Source organism: Panthera tigris, chromosome A2 (genome assembly GCF_018350195.1).
Source record: "Panthera tigris isolate Pti1 chromosome A2, P.tigris_Pti1_mat1.1, whole genome shotgun sequence".
NCBI lineage: Eukaryota > Metazoa > Chordata > Mammalia > Carnivora > Felidae > Panthera > Panthera tigris.
Genome location: NC_056661.1, coordinates 46,079,455 through 46,092,964, shown reverse-complemented (window position 1 = coordinate 46,092,964; position 13,510 = coordinate 46,079,455). Strand labels below are relative to the sequence as shown.

At 38.8% G+C, this 13,510-nt stretch overlaps 1 protein-coding gene across 1 annotated transcript in view; it reads left to right on the top strand.

Moving 5' to 3' along the window:
* SUMF1 (sulfatase modifying factor 1) overlaps positions 1-13,136 on the top strand; it is a 97,632-nt gene extending 84,496 nt beyond the window's left edge. Inside the window, exons 8-9 of the mRNA XM_007076618.3 lie at positions 1,187-1,246; positions 11,911-13,136. Of these exons, the coding sequence (XP_007076680.2) occupies positions 1,187-1,246; positions 11,911-12,021 (171 nt within the window). The 3' untranslated portion in view covers positions 12,022-13,136. The remainder of the gene's footprint in view (positions 1-1,186; positions 1,247-11,910) is intronic.
* Positions 13,137-13,510: the final 374 nt, after the last annotated feature.

The following is a 13,510-nucleotide window of genomic DNA, read 5'->3' as shown; positions in this document are numbered from 1 at the left end:
GATTGTCCAATTTCCTCCATTTCTGGTCTCTAAACAGGGAGTGTAATGGACTCAAACCAGCTGCCTGGGTGTGAATCCTTGTTCTGCCACTTGCTTGACTTACATCAGAAGTTGTTATGGAGGGGCGCCTGGGTGACTCAGTCAGTTAAGTGTCTGGCTTCGGCTCAGGTCATGATCTCACGGTTCACAAGTTCAAGCCCTGTGTCCGGGCTCTGTGCTGACACTTCAGAGCCTGGAGCCTGCTTCAGATTCCGTGTCTCCCTCTCTTTCTGCCCCTCCTCACTCACATTTTGTCTCCCTCAAAAATAAACAAACATTAAAAAAAAAAAAAAAAAAAGATGTTGTTATAGAGAGGGGTACCTGGCTGGCTCAGTTGGTGGAGCATGTGACTCTTGATGTTGGGGTTGTGAGTTTGAGCCCCATGTTGAGTACAGAGATTACTTAAAACTAAAATCTTAAAAAAAAGTTGTTACGGAGATTACATGGGTTAATATTTGCATCCATGCTTGGCTCATAGTAAGCACTATATAAATCTTTTTGGAAAAGATAAACTGTGTTCTATATCTTGATTGTGGTGGTGGTTACACGCCTATACATTTGTCAAAATTCATCAGGCATGTGCATTTAAAAAGGCTTAAAAAGGTTAAAGTTTACTGTACGTAAATTATACCTCAATTAACCTGACCTAAATTTTTTTTAAAAGATAAAAGGCAAATTTCTTCAGTCAGCAAAGGGTTTACTAGCTGTTACACAGTAGGATTATAAAAACATAATTCAAAGAGACTAGCCAGTCTAGTTGAACAAGTCAGTTGTTATGCAGGATAAATTTGCATATTAACTTGAGAAGGTGATATAAAAGATACTGCCAAGCAGCTTGTTAGTCATCTAGGTGAGAAATGCTATTACAGGGGTTTAGAGGTGAGATTGCTTACTATAGTCATAAAGATTTTATCAAAGTGGGAACCTGAGCGGGACCTTAAAGGGTGGGTAGGATTTGGAGAGGTGGGCATTTGGGAAGGTGCATGGGTTCAGGGTGCATGGGTTCACGGGTTTTCTGCCCACAGGTGGAAAAGCATGTAGAAAGTTAAGGCAGCCGTGGAAGAGCTGGTTGGACTAAAATGAACTCTCGGCCAGTCTGTGAGGAGCATCTGTGTTCTCTGGGCTAACGAGTTCTCTTAATCCACAGAAAGGCCCCCCTTCTGGGAAAGACCGGGTGAAGAAAGGTGGATCCTACATGTGCCATAAGGTGAGTCAAGTCATTACATTCTGTTTTGGTGTACTCACAGCTCATTAATGGAACCACTGTCATTAGCCCTAAAATGTCCCATCACTTCTGTGAATATATACCTATCTTCATCAAAACCAAAAAAAAAAAAAAAAAAAAAAAAAAAAATAGTCATCTCAAATTTGGACACAGGCATGGGGAAAAACAGCAGAGGTTGTGAATCTTTTGTCAACCAAATTCTATCTGTTGAAACTTGATCCCTTTGAGAGACCTTTATTGTCCCCTGAACCAGGGTGGGCTATATACTATTTCCAGCATCCTTATTTGGAAGTACACCCTTAATTAATTTGAGATTATATCTGGATACTCTGTGGAGATTAAGGTAGGGTTAGAAATGGAGGGTGGATTGTGCTGTACTGGAATGGAAACATCACAAATGTTCTAGGTATAATGGGTGTGCTCTATGAAATAAGCATCAATCTCAGAGAGTGTTTTCTGCTCTTTGGGCTATGATTTCAGTGTCAGAACTGGTTGTTCTTGGGTAGTCAGCGTGAGTTGGTGTTTCATGAATAACCTTTTTAAGGAGTTTGGAAATTGAATACCACCTCTCCCTTTTTTCTTTAAATCATATATTTTTAGTATCTCCAACACTTGAGCTTCTTTCTATCCCTATGCAAAGATGGCATTTTGCAGATGGTTATTACAAGAAGTTTCCTATGGTAATTCAGTCAGTCCAGGCAGTTAGAGACTTAAAACAACCTATCAGGGCTCCACGTTAAGTCACTAATTTAACGATGGATGTACTATCAAACTTTACCTTAAAACTGTGGTTCTCAAACTTTATTGCATGTTATAATCATCTGGGATCCATAAAAAAGACTGTTGCCTGTTTCCCCACTCACTTCATTTTGATTTCTCTGGAGTGTGGCCTGGGCTTCAGGATTTTAAAGGTCTCAAGGGGTTTAAAACATTCTGCAAAGTTTGGAAACCACTAGTCTATAGAGAATCTCTGGGGGTGCCTGGGTGGCTCAGTCAGTCGAGCATCTGATTTTGATTCAGGTCATGATCTCGCAGTTTGTGGTTTCAAGCCTCACCTCGGGTTCTGTGCTGACAGCTCAGAGCCTGGAGCCTGCTTCAGATTCTATGTCTCCCTTTCTGTCTGCTCCCCCCCACTCACACTCTGTCTTTCTCTCAAAAATAAATAAACATAAAAAAATGTTTTTAAGAGAATCTCTGTAGATTGTGTGTCTTCTGTATTTCTTAAAATTTTTAATCCAGTTATTTAAGTGAGGTTTATAATTGAGTTTATTTTATGCTTTACACCTACATTTATAACAAGATGCATAGAAATTTATCTTTACAATTCCAATTTTAACTTGAAATAAAAACATTGCCCTAGGTCATCCAGTACTTTTAAATGTTCACATACATTAGTCTTTAGTTCCAGATTTTTTCTCTTATTCAAGCTGTTACTACAAATATATTGAATCCTCTTACTGGGGAAATGGAATTCCATGAAAAGCAGGTGAATTTCTCTTTGAAGAATAGTATCTCAAAACCTTAATTACCTCCAGTTGTGTTTCTGACATATGGCACTTTTAAAAATTGAGAATCCATTTACTCTGTAAGAATTGAGGACCAGAAGATTTTCCCTCAAGAAAGTAAGAGAAAATGAAGCTTGTAAAAAACATTTAAGTGTGAACACTAAATGTATTTCATTGCCATTGCATATGAATGTGTTTACTTTAACATTTAATATTATTTGCTTATTTTAAATCTGTATTTTCATAAGCTTCTCAGTTTATTATTTTAAAATATTTTTTAACCTAATACATGTTTTTAATAAATAAATTTACGTGGTATAATTGGTTTATCTTGTGTTCTGCAACCTTTGTTAACTCATTTGTACTAGTAATGTTTTTGTAGATTCTGTTGGTTTTTCTGCATAGCTGGTTATATCATCTGTGAATATAGACAATTTTACTTCTTTTAAAATATTTATTACTTTTTTCTTGCCGTATTGCATTAGCTAGAACCTTCAGTATAGTATTGAATATGACTGGTAAGAACAGACTTTTTTGCCTCATTTTTAATCTTAAGGGGATAAAAAATCAACTTTTCAAAATTAGTTATATCAGCTATAGTGTTTTCAGAGATGTTCTGTATAAGTTCAAGGAAGTTTCCTTCTATTCCTAGCTTCTTGAGAATTTTTATCAGAAATAGATATAAATTTTGCTGGATGCCTTTTCTGCAGCTGTTGAGATGTTTGTATGGTTTTTCTTTTTCACTCTGTTAATATGGTAAATACATTCATAGATTTTCAGTTTTCAAATGTTAAACCATCTTTGCCTTCCTAGAGTGTGCTAATTTAGGTATGATGTATTATCCTTTTTAAAAATATGGATTCAGTTTGTTAAAATGTTGAGCATTTTTGCATATATGTTCATGATTGGTATTGGTCTCTTGTTTTCTTGTCGGGTTTTGGTATCAGTGTACTGTTGGATTTATACATTGAATTGGTAAATATTCCCTTATCTTCAATTTTCTGGAATAGTTCATGTAGAATTAGCAGTATTTCTTCCTTAAATGTTTGATAGAATTCCCCCACCCCAGGGAAACCATTTAGGAGTAGAGTTGTAACCATAAAATTAATTTAGTTAATAGCTACAAGGTTATGCAGATTATATTTCCTCTTGATTAATCTCTGGGAATTTGTGTCTTTAAGGAATTTGTTCATTTCATCTGAGCTGTTGAATTTATTGGCAAAATCTCTGCCCTGCTGTTTGTCCATTTATATTTAATGTGATTATTGATATGGCTGAATTTAAGTTTGCCCTTTTGATATTTTTAGTCTTTTTTGTCTCATCTGTTTCTTTTCTCTCTGTTTTTGACCTCTTTTGGTTAAGCATTTGTTATCGCTCCATTCTCTCTCCTTTGGTTTATTAGCTAAAACTCTTTGTCTTAAAATTTTAGGGTTTCATTTAGAGCTTATATTACATATCTTTAGCTTTTCTTAATCTACTTGCAAGATAAATTTTAATTTAGTTATGCTCAGAGTGATAGAGTATTCTAGAAGAGGAATAGCAGAGTAACAAAACATGGTTAGATCCATGGGATTTTTCAGAAAAAAAAAAACAAAAAACAAAAAACAGTAGCTCTAGGATCTTGGTCAAGTTAATTGTAGATGATGGAGGTAATTAACATCAGTCTGTCAGGAGAAACAACACAGTGTTGGCTGTGAATTGCTTTCAGAGCACTTATCCTTTCCACTAGATTAAGAGTGGCAGTTACAATTAAATTATTGAGCTATAGACTCTGAAATTAGATCTGAGTTGGAGTTCTGTAACTTCTTGCTAGTGTGTTGTCTTAGGAAAATTACTTAACCTTTCTCAGCCTCAGTTTTCACGTTTGTAAAATGCACACCATAATTGCACCTACTGTATGGTTCTTATGAGTAAAGAATGGACCAAGTATATAAGCATGACTAATACCATCATCATTAACCATCATGTTTGTTATCATTAGATTGTTTTTTCCCCTATCCTTTTGAATAAGGAGCCAACCAATGAACTAACTTGAGAGGCAGAATCCTTGAAATGATTCTTTCGGCATAGATGAAGATCAGTAAAAGAAAGGAAATTGCTGTAAAGAAAAAAAAAATGTTGAAGTTCATTTCGAAAAAAAATCACCCTGCTTAGAAGAGGACTTACTTTTGATCATGGACCAGAGCTAGTTGGCATGATTAAAGTAAGCTCTGATGATTATTCATAACTTTTTGAAAGTCCATCTGAAGTACAGCTTTAGTAATGAGAAGAGAGCACAGAATGAAAAACTATGAGTCAACACAGCATTGGGTTAAGAGCCTAGACTCTGAAATGGGATTGAAAAGGCTTGGATCCACCACTTACAAAACCGGGTGACCCTGGGCACACTATTAGCATCTCTGTGCCTCAATTTTTCCTGTGTATACAATGCAGATGTGAATAATACCTTCCTCAGAGGATTAGTGGGAGGGCTAAGTGAATTAATACATGTGAATTTTTTAGAACCGTTCATATAGTAAGTACTCAAGAAATATTAGCTGTTGTTCTTGGATGTTGTTAGACTAATCCCTGTGGGGTATTTATCCCAACTCATAATATGGAGGAAATCCTCACTCTCCTGCCATTTTACACCAAGATTACTAAGAAAGCAGTTGATTTAGTTGTCAATGGCGAGAGCAGTGGATGTGAAATTGAGAGACCAGGATTCTGCTGAGGTGATTTTATATAATGATTTCTTTTTTTTCACAATGAGCTATAATTTCCTTAAAACTTCCCTTTATTCCTGAAAGTTGTCTTCTCATAAAAACCATATTGCTGTCCCACTTGACTTCAGAGCCCCAAGGCTGGTAAGTCATTATCTTAAATGGATTGTTTCTGAGTCCAGGATCACATTCTTAGTGTAGATATTGAGATCAGTTTTACACAATAATTATCCATTTTAATGAAAAGGGGCTAATACAGGTCCTTGCCACTACCTGTGTTCTTAATTAGTAAAATGACCCATATTTCAGCCACTCAAAGACCTAACATCATTAATAACCATTTTTGGTGCTAAAAGTAGAGTTGGAAAAAAAGGAAAAGCAATGAGGACATTAAAATCAGGCCATTTTCTGCTTTAAATATGTGTTCCATTAGTTGCCCATTATTCGAATTTAAAATGAACTACTTATTAATAAATGTTTGCTGAGTGAATGAGTTCATTTGAAATGGAATGGTGATGTGAACAGTCTCTCTTATGGTGGTCCTGACCTCCCAAACTTTAACTTACAGTGAGCCTTGCTTTTTAGGGCTCAGTTCTTCACAGCCATTTAGGTTAATGGAAGATTTTAGGGTCTGCTGTGATCTCATAAAGACTAGCTCTTTTTGTTGTCACTGATTTTAAGCTTCTTTGTTTTACAGAAGCAAACATTCATTACATGAAAATTAGAAAATAATAAACATAAAAATGAAAATAAAAACCACTCATCCTGCTTCCTGAAGTAAACTGTTGATAGTATTTTACCCACACTTTTTGGTACACTTCTATTTCTTTTACCCCCCCAAATGGAATTATTCATTATGTGCCAGGGTCTTCAGATACGGCTGTTGTAAAAATCTCTTACGTATCATGGATCTTTTTTCTACACTCTTATGTCACAGCCTCACGTTCCTTCTGAACACAGTGCTCCGGGCAGGCATGGTTTGTCAGAGTTGTTCCAGCCTGCATTTTGTGGCGTATGGACAACATCTTATTTTAAAATAGTTTTTTATATAATTTGAGGGATAAGTTGCATATAGAAATATGCCATCCAACAAAGACCTTAGTCCCATGCCTTCCTACACATATTCCTCATTTTCCCCATTTTTATAGCAAATACCTTTGGCATTTATGTAGCAAATGCACAGTTGACCCTTGAACAATGTAGCACTTAGGGGCACCAACCCCCCAGGCAGTCGAAAAGCCACATAAAACTTTTAACTCTCCCCAAACTTAACTACTAGTAACTTCCTGTTGACCAGAAGCCTTATCAAGCACATAGTTGATTAACACACATTTTGTGTGTTATATGTATTACATACTGTATTCTTTAAAAACTTTTTTTAATGCTTATTTATTTTTGAGGGAGAGACAGAGCATGAGTGGGGGAGGGGCAGAGAGAGAGGGAGACACAGAATCTCAAGCAGGCTCCAGGCTCTGAGCTGTCAGCACAGAGCCCAACGCGGGGCTCAAACACATGGACCAGGAGATCATGACCTGAGCCGAAGTCGGACACTTAACCGACTGAGCCACCCAGGCTCCCCTTACATACTGTATTCTTAAAGTAAGTTAGAGAAAAGAAAACAATAAGAAAATTATAAGGAGAAGAGGAAATACATTTACAGTAGTCCTGTATTTATTGAAAAACTGTACCTAAATGGAACTGTGTAGTTCAGACCCATGTTGTTCAAGGGTCAGCTGTAAATCCATATTCGGATACTGGCAGTATTATCTTTCCAACATAAGGTTTTAAGACCTGTAGAGAAGCTGGCTATTGGTTTTGTTTTAGTGAGAAAGCAGATGAACCCCAAAGTGTCAGGTAAGACAAAGTTAGTTTCTATAATTAAGAGTGTTATGTTCATTATAAAGTAACAGTTACAGTAACTTCCATGTGTCTGATGCTTTGCTTTTTTATGTCAAGATAAGATAAAGGATTTTTAAAAATGTCTTTTAATGTTTATTTTATTTATATATTTATATAGAGAGAGAGAACGAGTGGGGAAGGGGCAGAGACAGAGGGAGAGAGAATCCGGAGCAGGCTCTGCACTAGCAGTGCACAACCTGTGAGACGAGACACTCAACCGACTGAGCCACCCAGGCGCCCCAAGATGAAGCATTTTGACATTTTCCCATTAATAGCCCCATTTCATCGATGGGGGGACAGATTGAGAAAGGCTTTAGCTGAGGTTAAATCGCTAATGTGTCTTGGATTTTGCTCTTTCTTTTCATAAATTAGTGCAATGTTTGTCATGATTTCCATTTGTATAAAGCCCAAATTCTTTCTGGTGAGAAGACCACCTGTAATGTAACTCCATCCTATTTACCCATGTTTCCTGCTTTTTATCACTTATTGTCTTTATACAGTGATTGCTTTTGCCTGGAATTACTGTTCTCCAAACCTTTGGGCAACTCAGCTCATCTGGCACCACCTCAGAGAGGCCTTCCCAGGACACCTTGTCTAAAGTAGCCACCTAGTCAGTGCCACTCCTCTCTCCCTATTTTACTTTCTTCCAAGCTGACCACTACCAGAAACCATCTTGAATTTATCCATTCATTTATTGTCTAACTAATCCCTGTTGAATGTAAGCTTCTTGAAGACAGTTGCATTGTCTGTCTTGTTCCCCATCTTATCCCTCGTGCCCAGAATAGCATCTAGCATGTTGTGAAATCTCAAATATTTAATGAGTAAATAAACCCTGCTCTGACATGATCAGGCTATGGCCTTGCTAGCCCCTTAAGTTGCCTGAATTTTTCCATTTTCATGCCTCTGATGTCATTGTCTTCTCTACTTAATATACCTTCTTTCTTCCTTTCTGAATTGTATAAATCAGTGCTGCTCAAACTGCAGCCTATTGGCCCCATAGCATCAGCAGCACCTAAAAGCTTGTTAGAAATGCAAATTCTTGGACTCTGCACCACATGTACTGAATCCGAACCTTTAGGTGTCTGGCCTGGGAATAGGTACTTAAGCTCTTCAGGCTATTCTTTTTTTTTTTTTTTTTTTTTTAATTTAAATCCAAGTTAGTTAACATAATAGTGTAATAATGATTTCAGGAATAGAATTTAGTGAGTCATCACTTACATATAACACCCCATGCTCATTCCAACAAGGCCCTCCTTAATTCTCATTGCCCATTTAGCCCATCCCCTCATCCAGCACCCCTCCAGCAACCCTCAATTTGTTGTCTCTATTTAAGAGTCTCTTATGGTTTGTCTTCCTCTCTCTTATTTTTGCTTCCCTTCCCCTATTTTATTGTTTCTTAAATTCCACATATGAGCAAAATCATATAGTTGTCTTTCTCTGACTTATTTCACTTAGCCTAATACATTCTAGTTCCATCCACATTGTTGCAAATGGCAAGATTTCATTCTTTTTGATTGTCTTCAGGCTATTCTTAAATGTATACTCAAGTCAGAAGACCACTGCTGTAATTATGTCAATCCAGCCATGGCCCAATTTTGCCTTCTAGAAGTCTTTACTAAAGACTTTGGCATTCTACAAGGGACAATTCCTTCACCTGAATTAGTAAAAAAAAAAAAAAAAAAAAAACCCAAAAAACAAAAAACCTCAGACTCTTTTAACCCTAGCCTGTTTTATAACCGTTTGATGTACAGCCATTGTTTCCGCAACCAGCCTGTGATCTGTAGCAGGACAGGACCATGCGTATGGTCAGGCTTCCTCTAGGCTGTGCACAGCAGGCAATCAGGAAGTGCTTGCTTGTTTTCTGCCGTGTGTGGTGCAGTTATGGAACAAGAATGTCCATGTCTAGATGCCTGCCTCTCCCTGAATTCGATTCTTGCTCCAGTGTCAAATTCACTACACATAGTTGGTAGCACGGAGTCCTGGATTGTCCCCCGGAGTTTGATTCTAGAAATACCAAAGCACTGCTTGACAGCAGCCTGGTGAGTAGGGCCTCTGTGGGATGAGGCTTCTGCTGCATCCCCCTGTGTGATAAACTAGACATTTTAGAGCTGCACGCCAGGCACAGGCAGTATAGTAGATGCCATCAGCTTTTCACTCTTCCAGGTATATTTTTTTATTCATCTTCCCTCTCTCTGCCTGAGTATTGGTAATATGTTATATTCCTCACTGACCACAGGGAAAATGAGAAAATTGGTTGCTACTGTTTCACTATCTATGGAAGACAAACCACTGTGTCTTTCTTTTTATGATAGATGTACTCTGGAGAATTTCTGTGGCAGCTTTGGAGATAATTTTTTTTTATTTTTAATTAAGAAATGTTTTTAATGTTTTTTTTGATTTGAGAGAGAGGAGGGGCAGAAGGAGAGAGTGAGAATCCCAAGTAGGTTCCATGCTCAACAAAGAGCCTGATGAGGGGCTCAATCTCAACAACTGTGAGATCATGATCTGAGCTGAAATCAAGATCTCAGCTTAACTAACTGAGCCAACCAGGCACCTCAAGAGATCATTTTTATGCAGGTTAGAAACACTCACCTTTTGTTTGAGAAAGGAGAGTAAGAATTCAGAAAAAAATAAAAACCTCTTTCATGCAGACCTATCCCCCCGCCCCCCCTGCCCCCTAAATGATCTCTCCTTCCTGAGTCCCAAAGTTTCTTTGTGTAGTAGTTTCTGTAACCACCTGGCGGAGGCTTTAGTTTCACTGGGCCGACTCAGCATTAATGCTCATGCTACACAAGATAACTAGTTTATTTTCATTCTCTGTTATTTTGGATCAAAGTACAGTCCTAGAATATGAGAGTTTTGTGCATGGTTGTTTTTGGAATGTGGAAACTTTTGATGTATTTAAGTCAGCTGTGGTTATTCACTGAATACCTACTAGGTGCCCATCCATGAGTGTTAGTCCTTCTTATTTGTGCAAGTATGCATGTACGTGCAGGATGAATGCATTAGAGGTGGGAGAGGAGCATGAGATGTGCTGTCTTTCCATCTAGGAGTATAGAATCTTGCCTCGGAGGCACATGCGCCATGGTCAGACCTGGGTTCGAATTCTGCTTCCTTCAACACCTGTGTCATCTTGGATGACTCATTTAATTCCTCTGTGCTGTTATGATTAAATGAAATAACACTTGAAGTGTCTAACGTGCCTGACATGTACTAGGTGCTCAGTGTCTGTGTGTGTGTGTTTGTGCACATGTGTATATGTGTTCTCTGTCCCTGTAAAAGAAAACAGATACAAAACATCCCCCACACACAGTAGTAGATTTATAGCCAATCCAAAAGCAGTGTATTTCAAAAAATGTTTTTCACAGCCTTTCATACTTTTTATGTTCCTAGGCTTGTTTTTTAATTTTTGCCAATCTGAATCAAAAGAATGAAATCTTGCCATTTGCAGCTACGTGGATGGAACTAGAGGGCATTATGCTAAGTGAAATTAAGCAGTCAGAGGAAGACCAATATCACATGCTTTTGCTCATATGAGGAATTTAAGATGCAAAACAGATGAACATAAGGGAAGGGAAGCAAAAATAATAAACAGGGCGGGGGACAAAACTAAGAGACTCTTAAATACAGAGAACAAACTGAGGGTTGCTGGAGGGGTTGTGGGTGGGGGGATGGGCTAAATGGGTAAGGGGCATTAAGGAAGACACTTGTTGGGATGAGCACTGGGTGTTATACGTAGGGGATGAATCACTGGATTCTACTCCTAAAATTATTATTGCAGTATATGCTAACTAACTTGGATGTAAATTAAAAATAACTAAATAAAATTATTTTTTGCCAGTCTGTTGAATAATATGTTAATGGTACTCATAATTAATATTTCCTTGATTGCCATTTAGCTTTACTTTTTGCTTTAATGTCATATACTGTAAATGTGAAAATAACTTTTCAAATTATAAAAGTAACATACACTTACTGTGGGAAATTTGAAACTCCACTGCGCAAATATATTGTGGTCCATTTTGAATCATCAGTCTTGTTTCCTTGACGTATATAATTGTGTAGCTTGAGATCATACCACACACACAGTTTTGCATTCTGACTTTTTCATTTAACTGTGTGTGTATCGCGAGAATCTCCTGTGTCATTAAGTATTACATAAAAAACATGACTTTTAATGACTGCTGAGTAATCCAGCTTGTGGATGTGCATAACCTCTGTAGTCATCGGTTGTTCCTTTTTTTTTTTTTTTTTTTTTTTTTTTTTACTGTCCTAAGCAATGCTGGTACTAGCATCCTTGCACCGTGTCTCTGTCTGTTTATAAGGTAACTACTGGTCAAACTCTGGACGTGCTGCCCTCTTTAAAACATACGTGCTAAGTACGTCTGAGGGGGTGTTTGGGGTGGGGCGCGGGGAAGCCCTGTCTCCAGGTAGGCATGACTTCCCAGTAGCTGGTGCTCGGGTGCAACATGCATTTGACAGTTTAGAGCCTTTAAGCGAGAAACTAAGCACTCTCCCCTTTCCCTTCGTCTCTGCGCAGTCCTACTGCTATCGGTACCGCTGTGCCGCTCGAAGCCAGAACACACCCGACAGCTCTGCTTCCAACCTGGGCTTCCGCTGTGCGGCCGACCGTCAGCCCACCACGGGCTAAGAGCCAAGAAGAGCTTTCCTACGCCCAGATGTCGCGTCTGCCCCGCCCTTGGCTTTCCTCAGAACGTTGAACAACCTCGAGTGAAGAATCCCCACTCCGAGCTGGGTCACATACCTGCCCAGGGGCCAAAGGAGCTGCCTCGCGGGACCAGACTGCTGACCTGTGTCAGCGTGCGTGCTTTATGGTGTGGCGCACTTCTGGAGATCATCGCTGTGCTTTAGTTTGGAGAGTCTCTCAAAGAGGAAGGGGGTGAAGGAGACCCTGGGCTAAACTTCAGAAGGCATGGGTTCTTCCCAGGCTCTGCCACCAGGGCTAGACCTCAGGGTCCCACACTTGACCTTCTGGAGCCTCAGTGACCTCGTCTATCCAGTGGGGGGGGATGCACAGCATGATCTCTGAGGCCTTCTCCGACAAATTCTATGCGTATATTAGATTCTATTGTGATTTCATAGTAAGAGTTTATGGCAGATTATTTTTTAGCTATTTTTTTCCATGTGTGAACCTTGGGTAATACTAATCATGTAAAATAAGAGTTCTCTTATGTATTATTTTGAGAAAAGGATGGGGTGGTGGAAAAGGTGGTGGTGATGGTCTTTATATTCATACTGCACTTTGTGTTTTCAAGGAAATCAGTGTCTTTTACATGGTTAGGATGAATCCCACGTGGGCCCCTGGGGGTGCACTCAAGTTCAGCAGTCTGAACATGCAGGAATGTCTGTGGGGTGACTCTACTGTGCTTTATCTTTTAACATTAAGTGCCTTTGGTTCAGGGGGGCGGTTATAAGCCCTATATCCCCCCCTCTCCCCAAAGCCTTCGGTGAATGTGAAATGTATGCTACACGAAGAAACGTTTAATTCTAGATGGAGGAGAAGAGGAAAGAGAACCTTGAATTAACTCTATTCAGGGTATCCAGTATTTTATAATAGGGAAGTAGGACATCTTGTTGGCTGTGGAATATCAGATGCTCTGAATCCTGCACTATGTCGAATAAACTGGTATCTGCTAAAGGAGGCTTCCTTCTCCTCTTGTTTCTCTCCATTGTGTTTTCTTTTAAAGAAATGTCTTTGTGACAAGTATGTATTTTGTTTGCTATAAAGCTTTCATGTCCATTGGATACTTGACAACTTTGATGTGTGAGTAGTTTGCGGGAATTTTTGTTCCAGAAAGCAAAACCATTTGGCCAGGAACCTTATTATAACCTTGCTTCTTTGTGCCTCAGTAGATGGGGCAGAGGCAGGGGCGTTTGCCTCGGTTGGTGGTCCTGAAAAACCCGACAGTTTCGCTTGTCAGGAGAGCACCTTGTTCTAAAGCGATGGTTCTCAACCAGATGTCCCTTCATCAGGATCCCATCCTGATTCCCCAGTCCTTGAAGACCCCAAAAAGACGGGTCATTTGAAAGAAATGGCTCATCTTTATGTCAGTGTTCAAAAATTAAGTCAGATAATACTCATAAGTATTCCACCAACACTTGATTGCTGCTTTCATACT